The 21929-nt window shown below is 39.5% G+C and overlaps 1 protein-coding gene across 7 annotated transcripts in view; it reads left to right on the forward strand.

Moving 5' to 3' along the window:
* Window positions 1–21929, forward strand: part of LOC131678454 (protein limb expression 1 homolog) — a 168017-nt gene that overhangs the window by 138563 nt on the left and 7525 nt on the right. For 2 of the 7 annotated variants that reach the window (XM_058958622.1, XM_058958623.1), the window contains exon 2: window positions 15323–16202. The exons of 1 other annotated variant lie outside the window; for it this stretch is intronic. In XM_058958622.1, the coding sequence (XP_058814605.1) occupies window positions 16127–16202 (76 nt within the window). In that variant the 5' untranslated portion in view covers window positions 15323–16126. Of the gene's footprint in view, window positions 1–14550; window positions 14743–14823; window positions 16203–21929 lie in introns of those variants that run through there. 4 more of the 7 variants (XM_058958624.1, XM_058958625.1, XM_058958626.1 and 1 more) reach the window with 4 other exon arrangements.

Here is a 21929-nt window from a genome sequence, read left to right on the forward strand (position 1 = left end):
ATTTGTATCAGATTCTTCCCACGATCAGCCGAATAGTTCTTCTAAAAACTCTGTAACAGGAGGCCATTGCTAATGAACTGTAATACAAATATCTCAAATGACAAATAATCACATCATAGCGGCATAGTAGAAAGATGCATAATAAACTGAGACCCTATACTGCTATTTCTGGGCACAGTGGCAAGCTGAACTGACGTTTCAATCACCCGTCTATAAATAGGTTTTCTGCTGTAGGGGAAACCCGCAATAAAAAATCGAATATTGCAAAACTCAGATTGTGCAAAACTAAACGTCCAATTCAAATCAATTTCCAAAGCAGAAAGGCTCGTAAATCCAGGTTCCTCACCACCGACTAGTGCGGCGCGTTGAAGTCGCCAGCATGTTTGCTCACTAGAAGAGTTGTTCGCATGGACAACATAGCTCGCAAAAGAGTCGTCAACTTTTTTTACCGCGCTTTATGACGAATCACCATTGTCATGGATTGAAGACTGCCAATTTGTTAGATTCGATTTTAAACGCTATTCTGGTGCCGTACGGCACAAAACTTACCGTGTCATCTCGGTACATGGCTGGCGCATTGCAACACTGAAATATCTCATCACTATTAACCTCTTGAAATTTAGACGTTTCGAAACTGATCGAAGTCAAGCAACCAGTGTGCGGTAAGCAAAAGTTATTTTAAAATAGTTTCATTTTTATAACCGCCTGTGCTTTGGAACACTCACCCCATCAACTAATACCGCTACACCATAAAAATGCACTAAACTGTTTCCGATGCCCCACTCAACGTTTTGTTTTTCGTTTCGTATCGGCATTCGTGCGGAAAAATCTTTATGCTTTTTTGGAGTATTTCGCAAAAAGTTGTCCCAGGACCGTGCGACGCTCCCGATCGAACCGGACTTTTGCTTCGGGCCACCACGGTCCGAGGGCTCGAAATTTGTCAAACCGGCAAAATTAGAAACGCACCTAGCGATGCGATAAAAATCGTGCTATTTTAGTACTTTGCTTTAAACGGTTTCAGGTTTAGTTTCGAGGGGCTGGTCCGGATCGCGTATTGAAACATACGGCGAAAGAGCACGCATCGGGAGGCCGAAAACAGTCACATTTTAGATCCCCGAAAATTACTGTGAAACAGAACACAACCCAACAGTTAAGAGACACGAAGAAGCGAAGAGCATGATAATAAATACTTTCGTTATACTGGCTAAATTTTCATCAGTTAATCGTCGTCGATGTCGCGTTTTTCTGCTCTCAATCGCGTCGTGTGATTATGAGCACGACAAGAGCAACCTGTTTCCGATCAATCGCGGTTGCCACCGACTGCACGAAAGGTTCCTTCTTGCTTTTCCTCTGTGCACCATCATGTTCCGTCAGAATACTTTGCGACAATCTACTCTGTCATATACCTATACACACACGGTATGCACTTCTAAGGTTGCCTTTTGAAAGTCCAAGATGTTCCTCACATTCTGCTTTGACTTGTGCGTCGACTGTTTAAGAGATCTTTGATGTATACCTGCGCCATACTCAACGCATTCCAAACACAGGGCGATGTTTTGCGATTTTTTTCGCACTAAATCAAATTTCTATTTGTCTGATTTGCATTCGATGTACATACATAGCATATTCGAATACGTATATATAACAAAGGCAAGAAAAAATTAAACCAAATTCGCACATTCAAATCACAACAGAAAACGTTTTGATTGAATTATACTAATTTCTTTTAATGTTTTCATTTTATTTTCCTCTGTTTTCAATGTTTCGTGGCCAGTCGGGTTCCTTCCATGTTTTCGTCAGTTACTGTGGCGCGCAGTGGAGAACAAGGGCAGTACGTTTGATTCGATATGCGGTCAGCTTTATTCTCGATCTATGTCCATTTTTCGTCATTCTCACCCGTAATTGATTGATTCCGAATACGATGTTGTTGAGATTCCACATTTTGGGACAATTTAGTAACAAACTATCACTTGCCAGTCTCTCACTGTCTCGCGGAGAATTGTGGGAATAATTACCACTGTTATGCACTCACCGGGTTGTTAGAAATGAGAATCTGGATTTTAAGAAATTGGCTGGTTTTACTGAATTATTCTTGGTATATTTAGAAAACTTAATCTAAGGCTGTGAACCATTTTACGATTTTTTCAACCTTTAGTTAAAATTTGACAGTTCGAAAGTTATTTTCTCTTGAATGGAAAAATTTAACCGAGAGAGCAAGCCATTTCAAAAGTTGACATATGGATAGTTATTTAGAGTTGACAGCTACGATGACCACAAGTTGGTAGAGGTTTGAACATTTGTCGATATGTTAAAATTAGTTTTTTTTCTTATTACATTAAGTATGACAGTTATGGCTAAAAATTCTCTTAAAAGCCTCGAAAAGTAAACATCCACATCATGAAATAATCCAAACATATCATAACACAACATGTTATCGTTTCCATCTTTATCCCTTAATTTTGTATTGAACAATATTGACAACCTCAATTAGGTACAGAAAATGTTTCCACCTTTTTATTCTGCATCATGGGCAAAATTTTAACCATCGAGCTGTCAAATTTAACTATCACTCTGTCAATTTTAACCATGCTCCCGAGTAGGATTATTTTGCAAATAACTTTCGAAGTGTCAGATTTCAACTAATAGTTAAAAATTTCACCAAATGGTTCACAGCCTAAGAATCTTGGAACTAAAAAACGAATCATCGTACTTCGAGGCAAAAATAAAGCTAAAATAACCGCTAGGGGTACATAGCACTATAAACATATAGGATTGTTAGTATTGAACCTCTAGAATAGTCTCGCACAATTTCGATAGCCAAGCTAACCTTCATTTGTTTTAAACAGCCAAAAACGTTCCTCGCGCGTATTTACACTATTCAACGGATTAATTTGATTTTTTTATGAGAAGCATAATATGTGTAATCAGTAGATGAACCACGGAAAACTGAATATAAATTTTTTTCTTTACATTATTTTGAATAAGAGTGAACAATTTTTACTTCAAAATATGAGATTTTTCGCTTTTTATGGTGCTGTTTTCCGAAATTCAAACTTTTTTGTATTATTTTTGGTTCATCGTGGAACTACTAGCCAAAGTTTTACGAATCTTGGATTTCCTGTTTCGTACAATTTTATCAAGTCCGCCGTGGAGCTCCTCGACGTGGAAATGGTTGGACGTCTACTCTTGGCACACTCGTCTGTGTTGCTCTGCGTAATTGATTTTTTTCATGCCTAAAGAATGCACAAATAAATATTAACATTACACATTAGGTCCATTGTTGCGTACCCAAAACAAAATTGCTTTCGGTTTGACCACTTTACCCCCCGCCAAGCGCCCCTCCCCCTCACTAACACATAATAAAAAGATTTGAAAACTATATCTCGCTTTGTAATTTGTTATAATTTTGTTATTTTAACTACATACGAGCTCAAATTTATAACACAGTATGTTACGACAGTTGTATTCTGTTATAATCTTGTTATTTCATTCTTAATGCGCCCCAGGGCTTAAGCTAACGATCGTATGGTCACTAACAACTCCTCTTTACTTACTGAGACAGGCATTGCAAAATATTTTGTTCGAGTAATGACATTAATAAACTTCATATAAGGGGAAAGGGATTTTTTTGTGAAAAAGAAGAAAATTTGGCATTCTTCTTAGATAGTTCCCCAGGTAACTACGAAACTGTTTAATTACTTTTACAATACAAATAAGCCGATTCACAGGGGCTCAAAACAGCGTTTTGAAGCACTTAATTCATTGGAGTCAATACTACCCATATTACGAATTCATATATTATACGATATTTGTATGTGTAAAAAGCGCCTTGTTTTGGCAACATGTATTTTTTTTTAAATTGAGCGTAGTAGGCTACAGAAAATTTAACTTTTGTACCGAAAGAGATAGTGCTTGGCCGTCTTCGACAAAGTTATAGAGGAGAGTATTTTTAGAAATTTTACAGAAGACTTACTGTCTCTTTCACTCACAGTAGTCGAGTTATGATATGTTTTCTAGGACGAGCTCCTTAAATTCTTATTTTTACTTATAACTCAAAATCATTCAATATCGCTGTTAACCTTCAGCAGACACGCTAGTACACAGAGTGCGCACCACTCAGGAAATCAAGCGAAAGCGCCTTTGAACACCAGCGCCTACTCGTTCAGTGAGACATTCACGCGACTTCAGGAAGGCCAGACATAAAGTTTTCAACAGTGTATAACTTCTGAACGGGTGTTTATGGACAAACAATTTTACCTTCGTTTGGGGGTGAAACCCAGTCCTATCAGAATAATTGATAGAATAATTACAATTTTTGCCGATAGTGTAGTTACACTGATTCGAAAACAGGTCAAAATAAAATCAAAATTAGCTATAAGTCTTTACGCGGCGATTATAGCTATTTGGTCTCTTCGAAAAAGTTGTGTGTTTTATAATGATAAAAAATAACCTCAAACATTATTAATACGAAAAATCAGAAACAAAAAAGTTTTGAGTAAAAATAAGAATTGAAAGAGTTCATCATAGAAAACATGTCATAACTCGATTACTGTGAGTGACAAAGACAACGTGTCTTCAGCAAAATTTATAAAAATATTATCCTCTATAATTTTGTCGAAGACGGCCTAGCGCTATCTCTTTCGGTTTAAAAGTTAAATTTTCTGTAGCCTACTACGATCAATTATTTTAATAATTTTAATAATTTAATTTTAATAATATTTTAGTAATATTGACAAAAGATGGCACTTCTTACACATACAAACCTTCGACACCCTATCGGGTAGCTCGTGAGTAGGCTAGATCCACCGCCAGGGATTATAACGAATAGATCGCGTCAGATAGTGGATGGTTGGGAAACCAGTAAACCGGACGCTACGCTCCACCCGGAATCGCTGGACAAATATCAACACCTCATAACAGTTTTTGCAACCGACCGAGACGGTTGTGCCTCCAGGTGGAAGGATTTGTTCTCGAGAGAGTGACGGAGTGCGAGACGCTGTATGCGTTATTGTGGGAGAGAGAGAGAGACCAGTTTGTTAAGTGTGAGTCGACAGTTGATACGTCGGAGGCGTGGTCAACGGCATCCTCGACAAGTGGTGTTTTGACAGCAAACCGCGGGTAGACGAATTTGCCTACCGCGGTGGCAGAGATCGACAGTGATCGTGCCTGTACACACAGAAAAAAATATAGTGTATTGGTGTCGTCGGGCAATTCTAATCGACGAGAGGGAAGCGTCACAGGTAGACCCATTTGCTCTATTTGTCTACCGCAGAAGTGGTACGACGAATAAGGAAAACAAGTGGCACTGAAAAGTGCCGCATCGACAGTGGGATTTTCGCAGCAAGCCACAGGTAGCCACATTTGTCTACCGAGGTGGTGGAAACGGAGAGAGCGCGCTTGTGGTGGTGATACCGACGAGCAGCTTAATCGGAGAGAGTTTTGAAGTGTTGCAGGTAGGACTATTTCTCTACTGAAGAAGCAACGCGACGAAGAAGAACAGCAGGTGTCACATTGTCAAACAACGGGCACCGAGTTTACAACGTAACACATGAGGTGTGTTCTACAGGTATAACAGGTATATTTTTCATTCCTTTTTGTGATAGTTTTTCTTGCTAGGTAAAATGGATGAAGAGATGGGAGAACGAGTAACAGACCCTCCCCCTAAGCCTTATGCTGAAAATGTAAATCCGACTAGAATTAAAATTTACCCAGAGTCGTCAACGGGACCATGGATTGTATTTATTAGGCGTAAAGTAAAGGCGCTAAATATTATTCAAATTTCTAAAGATTTGACTTCGCGATTCTCGGATGTAAAAGAGATCGTCAAAGTCAATAAAGATAAAATACGCATTGTCGTTGGTAGTTTCAAACAAGCCAATGCAATTGCTTCTTGCGAGCTTTTTACGCGTGAGTATAGAGCGTATATTCCTTCAAAGGAAATTGAAATTGATGGGGTCATCACAGAATCGAGTTTGACTGTTGATGACTTAGTTAAGCATGGGGTTGGTCGTTTCAAAGACACCATACTTAAAGACGTAAAAATACTTGAATGCAAGCAATTGCATTCAGTATCACACGAAGGAGATAAAAAAGTTTATCGACTGTCTGACTCATTTCGAGTGACTTTCGCTGGGTCTGCGCTGCCCAACTATGTCATTATCGATAAGATTCGTCTCCCTGTTCGCCTTTTTATCCCTCGTGTAATGAATTGCCTTAATTGCAAACAGCTTGGCCACACAGCCACTTACTGTTCCAATAAGGCACGGTGTGGCAAATGTGGGGGTTCTCATCAAGAGGATACATGTAATGAAAATTCAGAAAAATGTTTAATGTGCGGAGAAAACTCACATGAGGTCCCTGCATGCCCCATTTATAAATTGCGTGAGGATAAAATTAAACGATCCTTGAAGGAGAGGTCTAAGCGCTCCTATGCAGAAATGTTGAAAAATGCTACCCCTAAACCCATCTTCTTAGAAAACACTTACACATCTCTATTTTCGGAACAGTCTGACTCTGACGGAGCGTGCGAAGGTACATCATTTGTTTTACCCGGAAATTCCAGAAAAAGAAAACAGTCTTCTTTTCCCAAGCTGCCAAGCAAGGGCCTTAAAATTTCTCCACCAATAGATAAACTGCGCCCAAAACCGAAAAATTCCGATTCAAAACCGAAATCAATTCCGCCCGGTTTTGGGAACGTACAATCCAAACAGAACACCATTACTGGAAATAATAAAATTTCGACTTCCTCTGAGCCTCAGCCGGGGGTAGGATTATTGAAATTTTCTGAAATTGTTGATTGGATTTTTAAAGCATTCAATATTTCTGAACCACTAAAGAGTATACTTTCAGCTTTCCTCCCAACAATTAGAACATTTTTAGAGCAGCTGATTGCTCAATGGCCCATCCTTGCAGCGATTGTATCTTTCAATGGGTAATTCACCTCCTCCAATGAAAGATTCCATCACTGTTTTACAGTGGAATTGCAGAAGTATCATACCTAAAATTGATTCCTTAAAAATTTTACTGCATAATTTAAAATGCGATGCTTTTGCTCTATGTGAAACATGGCTTACCTCAAACATTAATTTCAACTTAAATGATTTCAACATTATTCGCCTAGACCGAGACACCCCGTATGGAGGAGTGCTTCTAGGAATTAAAAAGTGCTATTCTTTCTATAGAATTAACATCCCCTTGTTTGCGGGCATTGAGGCTGTAGCTGTCCAAACGAACATTAAAGGCAAAGACATGTCTATCGCTTCTATATATATACCTCCCAAAGTTCAAATTGGACAACGTCAAATTTTTGAGGTAGTGGAATCCATGGCTGCTCCGCGTCTGATACTGGGAGACTTCAACTCGCACGGAGTATTGTGGGGTTCCCTCTACAATGATAATCGATCCTCTTTGATTTACAATGTTTGTGACGAATTTAATATGACAGTTTTAAATACTGGCGAAACAACACGCATCCCCAGACCTCCTGCACGTCCAAGTGCATTAGATCTATCTCTGTGCTCGACATCACTTCGGTTAGACTGCACGTGGAAGGTTGTACCTGATCCTCACGGTAGCGATCATTTGCCAATCGTTGTTTCAATTAACAGTGAATTAGGCCTTACGAATTCAATCAATGTTCCTTATGACTTAACACGAAATATTGATTGGAAAACATACGAAACATTAATTTCCACTTCTCTTGCTTCGACAGAAGAGCTACCCCCTACCGAAGAATATGAATTCCTAGCGGGTTTAATTATTGAAGCAGCAGAACAAGCCCAAACGAAATGCAATCCTGGAATGACAATAAATAGACGGCCCCCTAATCCTTGGGGGGACAAAGAGTGCTCTGATGCATATGAAGCTAAACAAGTTGCCTACAAAGAAATTATGAAACAGAAAGGGGGTATACGTGAGAACTTTGAAAATTATTTCATTTTGCAAAACAAATTTGACAGTATACGTCGTGCCAAAAAATCTAGTTATTGGAGACACTTCGTTATTGGCTTGTCAAGAGAAACATCAATGAGTACTCTTTGGAACACAGCCAGAAGAATGAGGAATCGAAACGTGACTAATGAAAGCGAAGATTTTTCGAATCGTTGGATATTTAATTTTGCCAAGAAAATTTGTCCCGATTCTGCTCCTGCGCAGAAAATCACTCGCGATGCTCCCACAAGTAACGATTTCATAGATTCGCCTTTGACAATGATGGAATTCTCAATTGCACTCCTCTCATGCAACAATAATGCTCCGGGACTAGACAGAATTAAATTCAACTTGGTGAAGAATCTGCCTGACCTAGCAAAAAGACGCTTGTTGAATTTATTCAATAAGCTTCTTGAGCAGAACATTGTCCCGCACGACTGGAGACAAGTGAGAGTTATCGCTATTCCAAAACCGGGAAAACCAGCCTCCGATCATAACTCGTATCGACCGATTGCAATGTTATCCTGCATCAGGAAATTGTTGGAAAAAATTATCCTACGACGTCTCGACAATTGGGTTGAGGCGAACGGCTTGCTATCAGATACCCAGTTTGGTTTTCGGAGGGGAAAGGGAACGAATGATTGTCTGGCGCTACTTTCGTCAGAAATCCAACTAGCTTATGCAAAAAAAGAACAAATGGCGTCTGTGTTCTTAGACATAAAAGGAGCATTCGACTCTGTTTCCATTGATGTTCTCTCAGAGAAACTACATCAATGTGGTCTTTCACCAATATTAAATAATTATTTATACAACTTATTGTCAGAAAAGCACATGCATTTTTCATATGGCGATTTGGCAACATTCAGAATAAGTTACATGGGCCTCCCACAAGGTTCTTGTTTAAGCCCCCTTCTCTACAATGTTTACGTGAATGATATTGATAATTGTATTGTCAGCCCATGCACTCTAAGACAACTTGCAGATGATGGCGTGGTTTCTGTTACAGGACCAAAAGCCTTAAATTTACAACAACCACTGCAAGATAGTTTGGATAATTTATCAAGTTGGGCTTTGAATTTAGGCATCGATTTCTCTACGGAGAAAACAGAGTTGGTTGTTTTTTCAAGGAAGCGTGATCCAGCTCAGCTTCAGCTTCAGTTGGTTGGTAGAACGATAGCCCAAGTCCTGACTTTTAAATACCTTGGAATTTGGTTCGATTCTAAAGGCACATGGGGAGGCCACATTAGGTATCTAATAACGAAATGCCAACAAAGGATAAATTTTCTGCGAACAATAACTGGATCATGGTGGGGTTCTCATCCAAGTGACATGATAAGATTGTATCAAACAACAATACTTTCAGTAATGGAATATGGGGGCATCTGTTTCCGTTCAGCTGCGAACACTAACATTATTAAACTGGAACGGATACAGTATCGCTGTTTACGAATTGCCTTAGGTTGCATGCAGTCGACCCATACGATGAGTCTTGAAGTACTAGCGGGAGTTCTTCCTTTAAAAGACCGATTCTGGGATCTTTCTTCTCGTTTACTTATTCGATGTGAGGTTATGAACCCACTGGTAATTGAAAATTTTGAAAGACTTGTCGAGCTTCAACCCCAAACCAGATTCATGACAGTGTATTTCAATCACATGTCACAAGAAATAACGCCTGCTAGGTATGTTCCCACATACGTCAATATACTAGATATTCCTGAATCCACTTTATTCTTCGACACGTCCATGCAAGCAGAGATTCGTGGAATTCCGGATCATCTACGCTCGCGGGAGATCCCTAAAATATTCACAAGTAAATATCAACACATAGACTGCCTTAAAATGTTTTACACTGATGGGTCACGAATCAGTGAGGCCACTGGTTTCGGTATTTTCAACAATAATTTTTCAATTTCTCTCAAACTTGCAGAACCCGCCTCTGTTTATATAGCGGAACTAGCAGCAGTTCACTATAGTTTGCAAATAATTAATACTTTACCCCCGAACCATTACTTTATCCTCACTGATAGTCTCAGCACAATTGCAGCTCTACGCTCAAAGAGGATTGATAATCACGATCCATTCTTTTTGGGGAAGATACGAGAATCTCTGAGTAACCTGACAAGAAAATGTTATAAATTTACCCTAGTGTGGCTCCCCGCCCATTGCTCTATTGCGGGCAATGAGAAAGCTGATAATTTAGCCAAGATTGGTGCACTAGATGGTGAAATATATGAAAGACCCATCGCTTACAATGAATTTTATAGCGCTTCTCGACAGAGGACACTTGCTAGTTGGCAAACATCTTGGGACAATGGAGATATGGGACGATGGCTACACTCAATTACCCCTAAAGTATCAACGAAGGCATGGTTCAAAGGATTGGATGTAAGTCGGGACTTCATCCGTGTGATGTCTAGGCTCATGTCCAATCATTATACTTTAGATGCGCATCTCCGTCGTATTGGGCTCGCTGAGGGTAATCATTGTGCTTGTGGAGAAGGTTACCATGACATTGAGCATGTTGTTTGGTCCTGCACTGAATATCGTGAAGCCAGATCACAATTAGTAGATTCTTTACAAGTCCGAGGAAGACCAATCCATGTTCCTGTTAGAGACATCCTGGCGTATCGCGATCCTCTATACATGGAACTTATCTATCATTTTCTAAAAACAGCGTCTGTCAAAATTTAATTAAATTCATCTCCTCATACTCTCATCCAAGGCTAATCATTCACCAATTAAAGGAACCTAGAATATTTAGTTTTTAAATTTAGACAATAACAGAAAAAAAAGTAAATAAATACACCCGAAAATACTAGATCAGTATGAAATACAACAATGTAAGGAAAAAAGCAAACAATAAAGTGATTTCAGTGTTAGTTTTAGACAAAGTACTAGTATAGTTAAAATTAGTCTTAAGGATTTTTGTAACGTGCTATGTAAAAAAAGAAACTGGCGTAAAAAGCTATTGCAAATGCCGTGTCAAATAAACGTATGAAAAAAAAAAAAATATCAACACCTACTGGTTGACTAGTTGAGTAGGCTAGGTCCACCGCCGGGGCCTATATCGAGTAGATCAGGACGAAGCGGGGAGCTAAATGGCTCACGGAAACTAACATCGGTTACGGGAGAAATCTAGCGCCGGAAAATTCACAGTAGGATAGATTCCCCGCCGTGGACTATCCGACTATACCGTGATGAGAATGGGAGCTAATTGGCTCGCGAAACAGGCATAAGTACCGAGAGAAATTCCGCTGCCGGGGAAATCTAAGTTGGAGTAGGGTAGTTCACCGCCGAATGATATCCGAGTAAATCTCGATGAAGCTTTGAGCTAAATGGCGCAAGGAAGCGGATATCTGTGTCGGTAGAAAGTCTTCTGTTTGGGAACTCTCAGTCGAAGTAGGGTGAGTTCACCGTCGGAGACTATCCGAGTAGATCGTGATAAGGCTTGGAACTGAATGACTCACGGTAACAGAATCTAAATGGCTCATGGAATCAGCATCTAAACGGCTCATTGAGACGAGAGCAAAAATGGTGACGTAAAAGAGGCAAAAGTAAGAGAAGACTCGAGAGTTTAATCAAAGCTCAAAGATCGAACCATTTCATAGACCAAGCGAGGCTCCGATATAGAGCAGAAGAAACAGGTGCGTCGAAAGCACAACGGAGAAGTTCGTTGTAATACCTTGATGTAGTTCCATAAGGAGGAAAGGCGAAAAAAGAGTTAGGAGTGTCTTTAGTGGTTAGACACGAAAGTGAGTCGTGAGTCCCACACGGCGCCAATACACTGCAGGGCAGGCTTATGAAGCTTTTTAAATCTAACTATAAAAAATATGTGCTAGATACAATCAGAAAACTCCTGGAAAGAATTATCCTTAACAAGTTGACGAAAGGCACGGAGGGTGAGCGCAGTCTGTCCAAGATGCAGTTCGGATTCCGAAAAGGAGTATGGATAGTAAAGGCAATTCGGACAGTGCTCGAGGGTGCGAAGAAGGCACCTAAACAGAAGCGAAGAGGAAATCAATTCTGCGCTGTGATCGCAATAGATGCGAAGAATTCGTTTAATAGCGCCGTCTGGGAAGCCGCATCGCCGCAGCACTGCACATAATTAGGGCTCCCGACTATCCATACCAGATACTGAAACGATACTTCCAGAGAAGAGTGCAAGTCTATGCGAGTCAGAACGAACGTTCTTCAGAGTTCCATTCTCAATCCAACTTTCATGAACGGGATATACGATGGGATCTTGACACTACGGCTGCCCAGGAAAGTGAAAATTGTGGGTTTCGCAGACGACGTGTCACTAACAGTGATGGATGAGACACTTGAGTAAGTGGAGGCGTCGGTGACGGAGACAATAGACGCGATCGAGAGCTGGCTGAACGGGGTCAAGCTGCAGATAGCTCACCACAAGACGAAGGGGATGTTGAGTAGCAACTGCAAAGCGGATGCAGATCGACGTCGGACGACACGTGATTGCATCGAAGCGTGCATCGACGACTGGTTGAGCTTCAAAAAACCACGTCGACTACGCCTGCAAAAAGTTGGCGAAAGCAATGAGAACAATAACGAGAATCGTGTCAACTATCGACAGTCCGAAAAGCAGCACGAGACGTCTGCTAGATAGTCTTTCGTCGTCGATAGAGCTTTGCGGGGCTAATGCCTGAGGTGCGACGCTGAAGACTAAGCGGAACCGCGAAAAGCTCAAGAGGAAGTTCCAGCTGATGGCCGTACAAGTCACGAGTGCGTGCAGAACAATACCGTCGGGAGCAGTATGCGTTATCGCCGGGATAATCCCCATCTGTATCACCCTGACGGAGGATATCGAATGCTACAATAAGAGAAACACCAGAAAAGTGAGGAAGATTGTGAGAATTGATTTGATGGTGAGGTGACAGCAGCAATGGGATAATACGGAGAAAGGAAGGTGAACTTACTGGCTCGTCCCAAACCTGTCGACGTCAGTCAATAGAAAGCGCGGAGAGGTGAGCTTCCACCTGACCCAGCTCCTGTCGGGCCACGGCTGCTTCATCGGTTTAGACACGCAACGACACCGCTGTGGTGGGAGTGTGAGAACGTCGGGGAGGCACCAGAGCACGTGATTTTAGAATGTCTGAGGTTTAACCGACGCGCAGAGTGAGGCTTGAAACGGGATTGTCGGACATCAACCCGGCTAATGCAGTCTACAGAATGACAAGTGATTAAAACACGTGGAATGTGGTCAACAGAGTGGAGACGCAGATTATGACCGCCAGACAGCGAAAATGGCATGATGAACAGCGAGCAACGGTTTCGGGCCGGAACACTCTCCACCGAAGTAGGCTAGATCAACCGCCGGGGACTTACCGAGTAGACCGCGAATAAACACCGGGTATGGGTCGTCTGGACACCAGCGAATCAGGAGCTACTTTACATTCGGAATCGCCGGACCGACCGCGGTACTCTACCGATTTGTCCGATAGCGAAAATAAAAGAAGAATCGGTATCGGAGGAACTTCATTCACCGGGGAACTCTCCGTCGAGGTAAACTAGATTCACCACCGGGACTAGACTGAGTAAATCACGACGAGACACCACCAGTCGCGAGTCGTCGAGACACCAGGCAACCAGACGATTTACTCCAACGAAATTGCCGGACCGACTTCGGTACCTGGCTGGTTGACTCCGTTTGGAAAATCACTCTCGCCGGAGAATTCTCCGTCGGAGTAGGCTAGGTGCATCATCGAGCACTAGACCGTGAATAATTTGGGAACTGAATGGTTCAATAATGAAGTGGGCCTGGAAAGCTTGAAAAGGAGAAAGGATGAGAAATAACTGTAAAATTCATTCCCAAATGGTGCCACGTCACTAATGAGGAGGTGAAGAGCCATAGACCAATCAGTCTGACCTCCTTCCTTCTCAAATCAGTAGACCACTAAAGTCGGAATGGTAACTTGGGCGAGCATCCGCTGCATGCAATGCAACATGCATATCAGCGGGGGAAGTCCACTACCACCCTGTTACACAACACTGTCTACAACATTGTAAAAGGTTTTTCGCAAAAGCAATGATGTTTAGGAGTTTTTCTTAATATTAACGTGTCTTTCGAATTCATTTTGGTAGCAGTACGAAGTCAAGGATTAATTTCATAGATCACGAAATGGATACACGCAATGCTTAGCAACCGACATCGATAAGACAAGTAAAGATAAGGAAACTGGGTGTCTGCGGATGTCCTCCAGGTGGCATGCTGTCACCACTTCTATGAAACCTCGTCGCCGATGGCTCGTTAAGGAAACTTATTGAGCTTGGGTTTCCGACATATTGTTTCACCGATGATTATCATATAATGATCACCGGTATTTACATTAACACACTTTTTGATTTGATGCAGCAAGCCTTATGTGTTGTTGAGCGATGGTGTCTTTATGTTAAACTATCAGTTGAACCACACGAAAAACCGATTCATTGCAATTTTAACCAAAAAAATTGTTGATTTTTTTATTTCGTATAGTTGATATTCGGGCGAACTAAATTTTTGGTTTGTAAAATTCTGAAGTTCTACATCTTCCTTTACACTTTAATATAAGGTTGAATTTCCAGTTGTTGATAATAAATATTCTACGAACAGTACCTTTCTAAATTAAATCAAGGTTGTTAAAACTTGTGCATTGTGTAATAAACTACTTAAAATAAAATCGCTTGAAGCGGGGTTCTGATGCCTTTGTTCTTTTTGCGGGACGACGATAAGCAGTTGACAATATTCTAAGTGCAATGACTCTCAGGAAATTTTATACATGTCAAGTAAATTGTAATCTAACTATTCATAGAAAATACGTAAGTAAACACTACAGATGTTCTATAACAAATTCCAATAGTAAGGAATAATATGTTCTAGATTTCTCAACATCATGACAATGCAGAAAAAGTTTCCGAAAACACCGAAAAACTTCCTATAGCCCGGAACTCGTCCATTTTCCATAGAGTATAAGTTCCACGAAATCAAATAATTGCCTACCCTCGAAGGGATAAAGATATAAAATCATCATCACTCGCAAACCCATCTAACCCCAGCACTAATCGACACTGGGGATATACTCACAAACCAAAGTGAAAAGAAAACTCCCACACGAAACCAACCTCAACTAGTTGCCATAGTTCGACCAATCCCCCCGCTCCCTTCGCCCAACTCCTATACCCTACCTTTTCGGCCTAGAAAAGTTAACATACAACTTCTTCGCCCCTTCGCAACCAGCAAGACGAGTAAAGAGATCAATTAAACCGTCAAAGCGCCAGAATCCATACACATAAGCCGAACCGAAACGGTGTTTGCTCTCTAACGCGCCAGAGGGAGACGGCTCGGCAAAGGCTAAAATACACTTCTCATGCAACCAATTATTTTATTCTTTCAATTTAGTCTTCCCCCTTGTCTCGTTGTACACCGCGCGAAGGCAGAAGAACATCCATAAAATTCGAAGAACCGTAAAAGAAGAAAAATTAGCATAAAGGAAGCCCCGAGGAATCAGCTTCCAGTAGTGTTCGGAGCGGGTTAGGTTAGGGATCATCGATTGGCAGTGAGCGAATTGCTGGGCAAAGAAACGAACCTCACACCCGAGACCGCTCGCCACCCGCACGTACCAGTCGCACGGTTCTGGTTTGCGCAAGTGTGTGAAAGCGGTGGATTGCGGATGAGAGGAAAGGTGGTTTTGCATCCCGTGTGATGATTTATCCGGAAAGCGTTAATCTTCTGAATGAACCATTGAAAGAAACACAGAAGAAAAGAAGGCGGAAAAGGGGCCAGAGGGCTGCCCACATTACTTACACTGCCACAACAACTACTGTTCCTATTAACGAAACACATCAGTGAAGATAGCACACGAAAAAAAACAACTTTTGGTGAAACTTGAGAACGGTTGGCCCTCTCTGTGGTCTCTTGGTCAGGGTCGAGCTCTCTTCCATGTGATAGAGAGGTAGCATTATCAAAACAAAAAATAAAACAGAGTGAAAAAAGTGAGAGCAATCGAAGAGAAACGATCAGAAATTGGAGAAGAAACAAAGAAACATAAAACATAGCAACAACATAGTTTCGTATTAGTGATCCGTGCCTATGCGCGTTTGATGCACGGACCTCTGAAAGTGGTGCTCAGTAGCGCAGTTGAACTGATATCGAAAGTGCTAATTGTGTGTTGTGCTATTCCGGATCTCCAAAACCAGTGCCAAAATGATGGTCTACTCGGAAGAGCCAATTTGGTCTATACCTCACATTCCGGCCCTCTACGATGATGGAGACTATGGTGGTAAGATATTTAAGAAGATCGCGTGGGATGATTAAATAATGAGTTATCTTTAAAGTTGAGTGCAACACATACGAGTACAATGACTGCAACAGGCGTGGGACGAAATAAAAAAAATGAATATTAGATACTCGATAAGTTCTCGAACAGTTGTGAAAACTCCTGTGGGTGATTCGACCCCTATTAATACAACGATTAGATGAAAATTATCAGTTTACTGACTCTATAATTTAGAATGGTTACTAATGGTTACTATAGTGATAACTAAACCCGGAAAGTGTTCCCAATTGCGAGAAGAAAAATGCTTTTATTTACGAGTTTATTCGCTTCATTGTAACTATCAGTCATGGTTCTGACTGTTGTTTTTGAACATTAATTAATCATAAACCATATATTGATCCGTGATTTTATTTATAAATTTAAGAGAGAAATAAGGGTTTCAGCGCTTTTTGGTGATTTTTCAGAAATTTGGGTGAAGCGAATTGATCAAAACTTCTGTACATTATAATGTTTTCATAACGTTCTGTAGTTTTTCGATGAAAAAATATCGACAAGCGACTCGGTGACGGAACTTTTTGTAGAACGTCACTGGACAAAAACACGATTTGCGGTGTTAGCTACCATTCAAAAACTACTTAACCGATTTAGTGCGTACACATAAAGTATAAAATACCTAATCCCTAAGTTGAATATTCGAGATAAATTTTCCATAAGGGGATTTTTTACTCGCAAAATGGCGGAGTTTTCCGCGAAAAAGTAACACAAAAAAATCGAATTTATCGATCCACTCAAGTAGATCTATCCCTTTAAGAAGGTATCCCTAATCATCTCCACTTAGATGGCCTAGTTTATAGTTGAAACAATCTGCCTATGGTTTTGATGTTTCGGAGTAAATGATATCACAATATTCAAAATAATGTCTATGGATTAAATTTTGCTCGTTCGAGATTCATAATATATAATAATATATTACGAATCTCGAACGATACACACCCATAATATATAGTTGATCAATTCCACTTCCAGTTATCCCATACACTAGTTGATATATTGTGCAACTCTGTGTACGAGCTTAATATTTGCACGTGCGCTATTCCACAAAATGCAGAGTTTTACTGACGTAACTTTATTCAAGAGCTTGATATTATTACGCGAACAACTACACAAAATTTGACTTACTGCTCATGGGTTCAGTTTTTCCCCATGCATGATTTTTAGTGTAGTTCACAAAAGATTCCACCGACTTATTATACTTTCGTGATCCAGTTTACATTGTCGTTATTCCATGGAAAAATAAGACATTGTACTCAAGAGCACAATATAACGACCACTTAAAAAAAATACGATAATCTTTTCTAAGCTTCTGAAATCATGAGCATGACAGTAACATTACTCCGTGTGCAAAATCCGATAGACAATATTCATGAAAATTACATCACATAACATGAAGAAAAATTAAAAACATCAAAGCAAATCTATTGATATCATGAGCATGAAAGTGGCTTAATTTCGGGTTCTCCTAGCCGTTTTAGTAAATCGTCGCTGTTGTGCTATCTTATGACAAACGCCATTTTGGGGTAAACTGAGATAAATATGCCATATTGTTTGTCTAAAAAATCTCTACAAAATGGCGTTTTCGGAATTTTTACATACTGCTTGGTTACTGAGATATAGCGAGAAACGTGCTGAGAAATTCTGTGATATTTGCTTAAAATGACTGTGTCTGGGCATTGGCACAAGTTATCTTGATGTATAAGATGTTTTTATATGTAAAACTATCTGAGAAACACAATGGCATAATCATTTTCAAAACAAAATAGGACGAATTTTTAGAAAAATGCAACTTCAATTTTAAACTGAAAATATAGCATATTTGGCAGCACTGTACCCAAAAATTATTATTTTTTTATAGTTTCCCTGACTCATTTCCTTTAAAATGCATCTCACCGATTGTTTATAGACCAAATAAAGCCAAAGATATAAATAATAATAAGTTAATAATTGATGATTTTTTTCTATGGAAAATTTTCCATGCACGATTATGACACGCCATACAAATTTTGTCAACAATACACACCTATGACACGTATGAGTGTGACTTTTGTTTACATGTTTAGCAAAAACTCGTAATATAGTCAACCGATCTTCATAATATTTGAGAGATTAATACAAAATAGACAGAAGCATCAATTGTATTCTCTGAATTGTTTCTACTATTTACCAATTGCAAGATATTCCATCTCAAACTTTAAAAATCGTTTTTCTCGAAATGTGCAAAATGGTCATAAGATAGCACAACAGCGACGAAATACAAATTAATGTAACCTTAAATTATACACTGTTATATTTACAAAATTCACGTAATTTGTTGTTGGCATAAATTTTAAACCATTTGTTATGAAGTAATCGTCTAAATTTTGCACATGCTGACAGGGAAGAGGTTTTAGGTGTAACTCTCTGCTCGGACAGTAATATGCATGAGTTGGTAAACTGGCTCGTACCGAACGAGTCGAGCCGTCGTTGCTTGATCATAAAAACATCATATTTCCAAACGATTGGTTATCCAGGTGACATGGATGAGTTCGTGAATGAAACTGACCTATAGTAGCAGCATACCAATAGGCTTGTCCGCTTTAAGTTATGCGTGCTTCTAAAGGAACCCCTAGGTGAAATGCCGAACTTGCTAAACTCAAAAAGTTATGTAGCAGAGTTTGGAATCGCAGACGCTGGGATGGATTAATGGCATTTATGTCAGCTCGCAAAGCTTACATAAATGTTCTTTGATTCTCTGAATGAAGATGTTGGAAAAGCCTTTGCAAAAGTGTCTCAACGAGGTTAGTACATTAATTAAGCTACTTTCGAAATCGAAAATTATAAAGAGGGCTTGAAAGTATTGCTCCCTATAAGTCAGGAAAATATGGAATCATTCCAGTGGTACTTCAAACAGAATATGATCACTTCAAACATAAAGTGTCATGGGTTCTGTAACAAATACGTATAATCGTTACGAAAACAGGAACGTGAACAAAATTATGTGTTCTATAATTGTGTTAAATTTTCTTTCCGTAACGCCTGTATATCGCTTTAATTTGTTGATGTAGTATGGGTGCGATTGTGGCTTAATCCATTTTAAGTTTTTTAGAGCGTAGATTACGATTTTGATATCAGATTTTCAAAATACATGCAAAATGGCCGACCTTTTGATCTAAATATGGGTGAATTTATACGAATTAATGGTTCCAGTGGATGTCAATAACGTTTATAATGTATCAAATTTTAAGATTTGTTGGTTTGCACGCTTAGAGATGTTTGTGCGTCTCGATGATGTAGCTTTTATGAGAATAGATGTTATCAGTTATTTTAATTTATGAAATATTATATAACACTATTGCAAAACTTTTATTACAACTCAAATTATTGGACCGAAGAGTTGTCCAAAGTCTATTATTACGATGAAACGTCCATTAAAATACATGCGTTATGCTTGGTTAGAACATGCTCGTCCAGTGCTTCCTGGCAGCGGCGGATCCAGGGGGAGGGTCCTAGGGGTCCGGACCCCCTCGGAATTTTTTTACTTGTTTACAAGTTTATATTAGTTTCAAACTCAAAATCACCTCAAACCAAATTTGACTAACTAAAGTTTTATTAAATAATTAAGGGCAATTATCTATTACGAATTGTACAATGTTCATTTTAAAATAAAAATTTCAGACCCCTCCCGAAATTTTTTTCTGGATCCGCCCCTGCTTCCTGGTATAGCTTTGGGCATCCAAGGTGTGTAGTCATGCTTGCTGACATATTACGACTGACAACCTTCTCAAATACAAATTCGACAAGCTGGAGTGTACGTCCTACGTCATATGACATCAATACATATAAAAAAAATACATACCGTCAGCATAACTTTCCATTATTCTAGATTCGAAGACACTGTTATCAAAGTCCAGCTACACCTTAATAATATTGATATTTCGTGAGCTCGATAAAAAAATTTGAGCAAAACATGGAGGTGTGAACTGTTTGTGTGTGTGTCAATATCTCAAATACGGGAATTTTTGAAAGTTTCACCCAAAAAAGCATGCGGCAGCACCATCTGAAAGACAATATATGTACTAGAGCGCAAAGGACTACCATGCAAATTTTGGCCAGGTTTTTAGGGAAACCCGCCACTGTGTGGTCCTGTTTTGTCACATTCCTGTTCTGGCAACATCTTTTTTTATCACTAATTTTTGGGAAAATTTAAAGACAAATTTTCTATTCAAGGCAGACTGGCCTTTTCTTCTTAAAATCGCTCAATTAAATGATAATGAGTCAAGCGTCCGTCTGGAAATTAAAAATGACGCCAGTAAAAGATATCTTGTAGTTTTTTTTTACTTGTTATTCAGGTGGGAATTGCGAAAATTCTTAGGGGCAGTGCAAATTGGATTCGAAACTTCAAAGAAAGTGACGACATTAGACAATTGCATATTTCAAAGGAAAAACTGTCAGTCGATAGGGGTTATGATACATTTAATAATTGTTCGAGTACATCAAGAAGAAAAATCTTTCTGCAGACCAACAACGCAGAAGACTCAGGGTTCTCACAAAATGCAGCATAATAGGAACACTCTGGCTGCTCTCGGGTATAATGTTTTCATTAAACGAATATCGCTTGTTTCTTGTTTGAACGCAACCAGAACCTACAAAAATCTCAAGCTAATTTGAGCTTACGCCTCTAGCATCAATCAAACGAATTATGAAAAAACCTGGTTTAATACACCTAGCGGTGCAATTGTGCCTTTCTCGACAATGAACACTAGAATATCATTGTTGTTTATATTCGTTGTATACTTTCAAATGCATATAGGGTGAAGTGCCTATTTTCACCATACTAAGAAGGGCGCCGCACTGATTCATTAATTACTCGGCCTACAAACAATGGAATGCGTACAAATTGGCATCAATAGCTTTGCTTCGTTGTTAAGTACCAAGATAATAACATACATGCGCTGAAAACAGTGAAATTCTCGTGTTTGAGCGCAACGAAAACACGAATCGAGTGCTCCTATTGTTGCGCTACCATTTTACTCAATGCGTTAAACAAAGATGGCAGACACTGCTCTAACCAACGGCTTCAAATGGGTAGCGTGATAATAGAAACATAGCGATAATGGGCTCATCACCCTATTACATTTTCATTATACATGACATAATAACAATATACAAGAAAAGAAATCAATACTCGAGTTCAAAAATCTTGTTAGGGAAAAAAGCCAAATCGAAAACTTGATCCAATCGGTGGTTTGAGACTTAGTTTGGGCGTCTTGATCAACTAGTGGAAGAAAAGTAATGTTCCGATCATGTGTAGGAAGGATAGGGGAACGTGGGAAGAGTTGACCAAGAGCGAGATACTACAATTGGAAATAACGTGATCTTAAAATTTTCTAAAAAAGATGTTTGTACTTGTTTCGATCCCTACAAGTAATTTAAATGTTTGGAATGAAAAATCCTTTTCTCATATAAAATATACCATTATTAATAATTTGGCCTTCAATGATGTCTTTTTTATCAATCTTTGTATGCACATATCTGCTTGAGTAATTGATTTTTTCGAAGTAGTCATAGATCATATTATTCCCTACGACGCACAGTGGCTGGAGGCTGACCAAAACCTCAAAAAATTATTTTTGAAATATTGATATTTTATATTTTTCCTAAATTTCTCAAGTATTGAATGATGTATATTCAAAA

The sequence above is a fragment of the Topomyia yanbarensis genome, chromosome 2, assembly GCF_030247195.1.
Source record: "Topomyia yanbarensis strain Yona2022 chromosome 2, ASM3024719v1, whole genome shotgun sequence".
In the NCBI taxonomy this organism is placed as follows: Eukaryota; Metazoa; Arthropoda; class Insecta; order Diptera; family Culicidae; genus Topomyia; species Topomyia yanbarensis.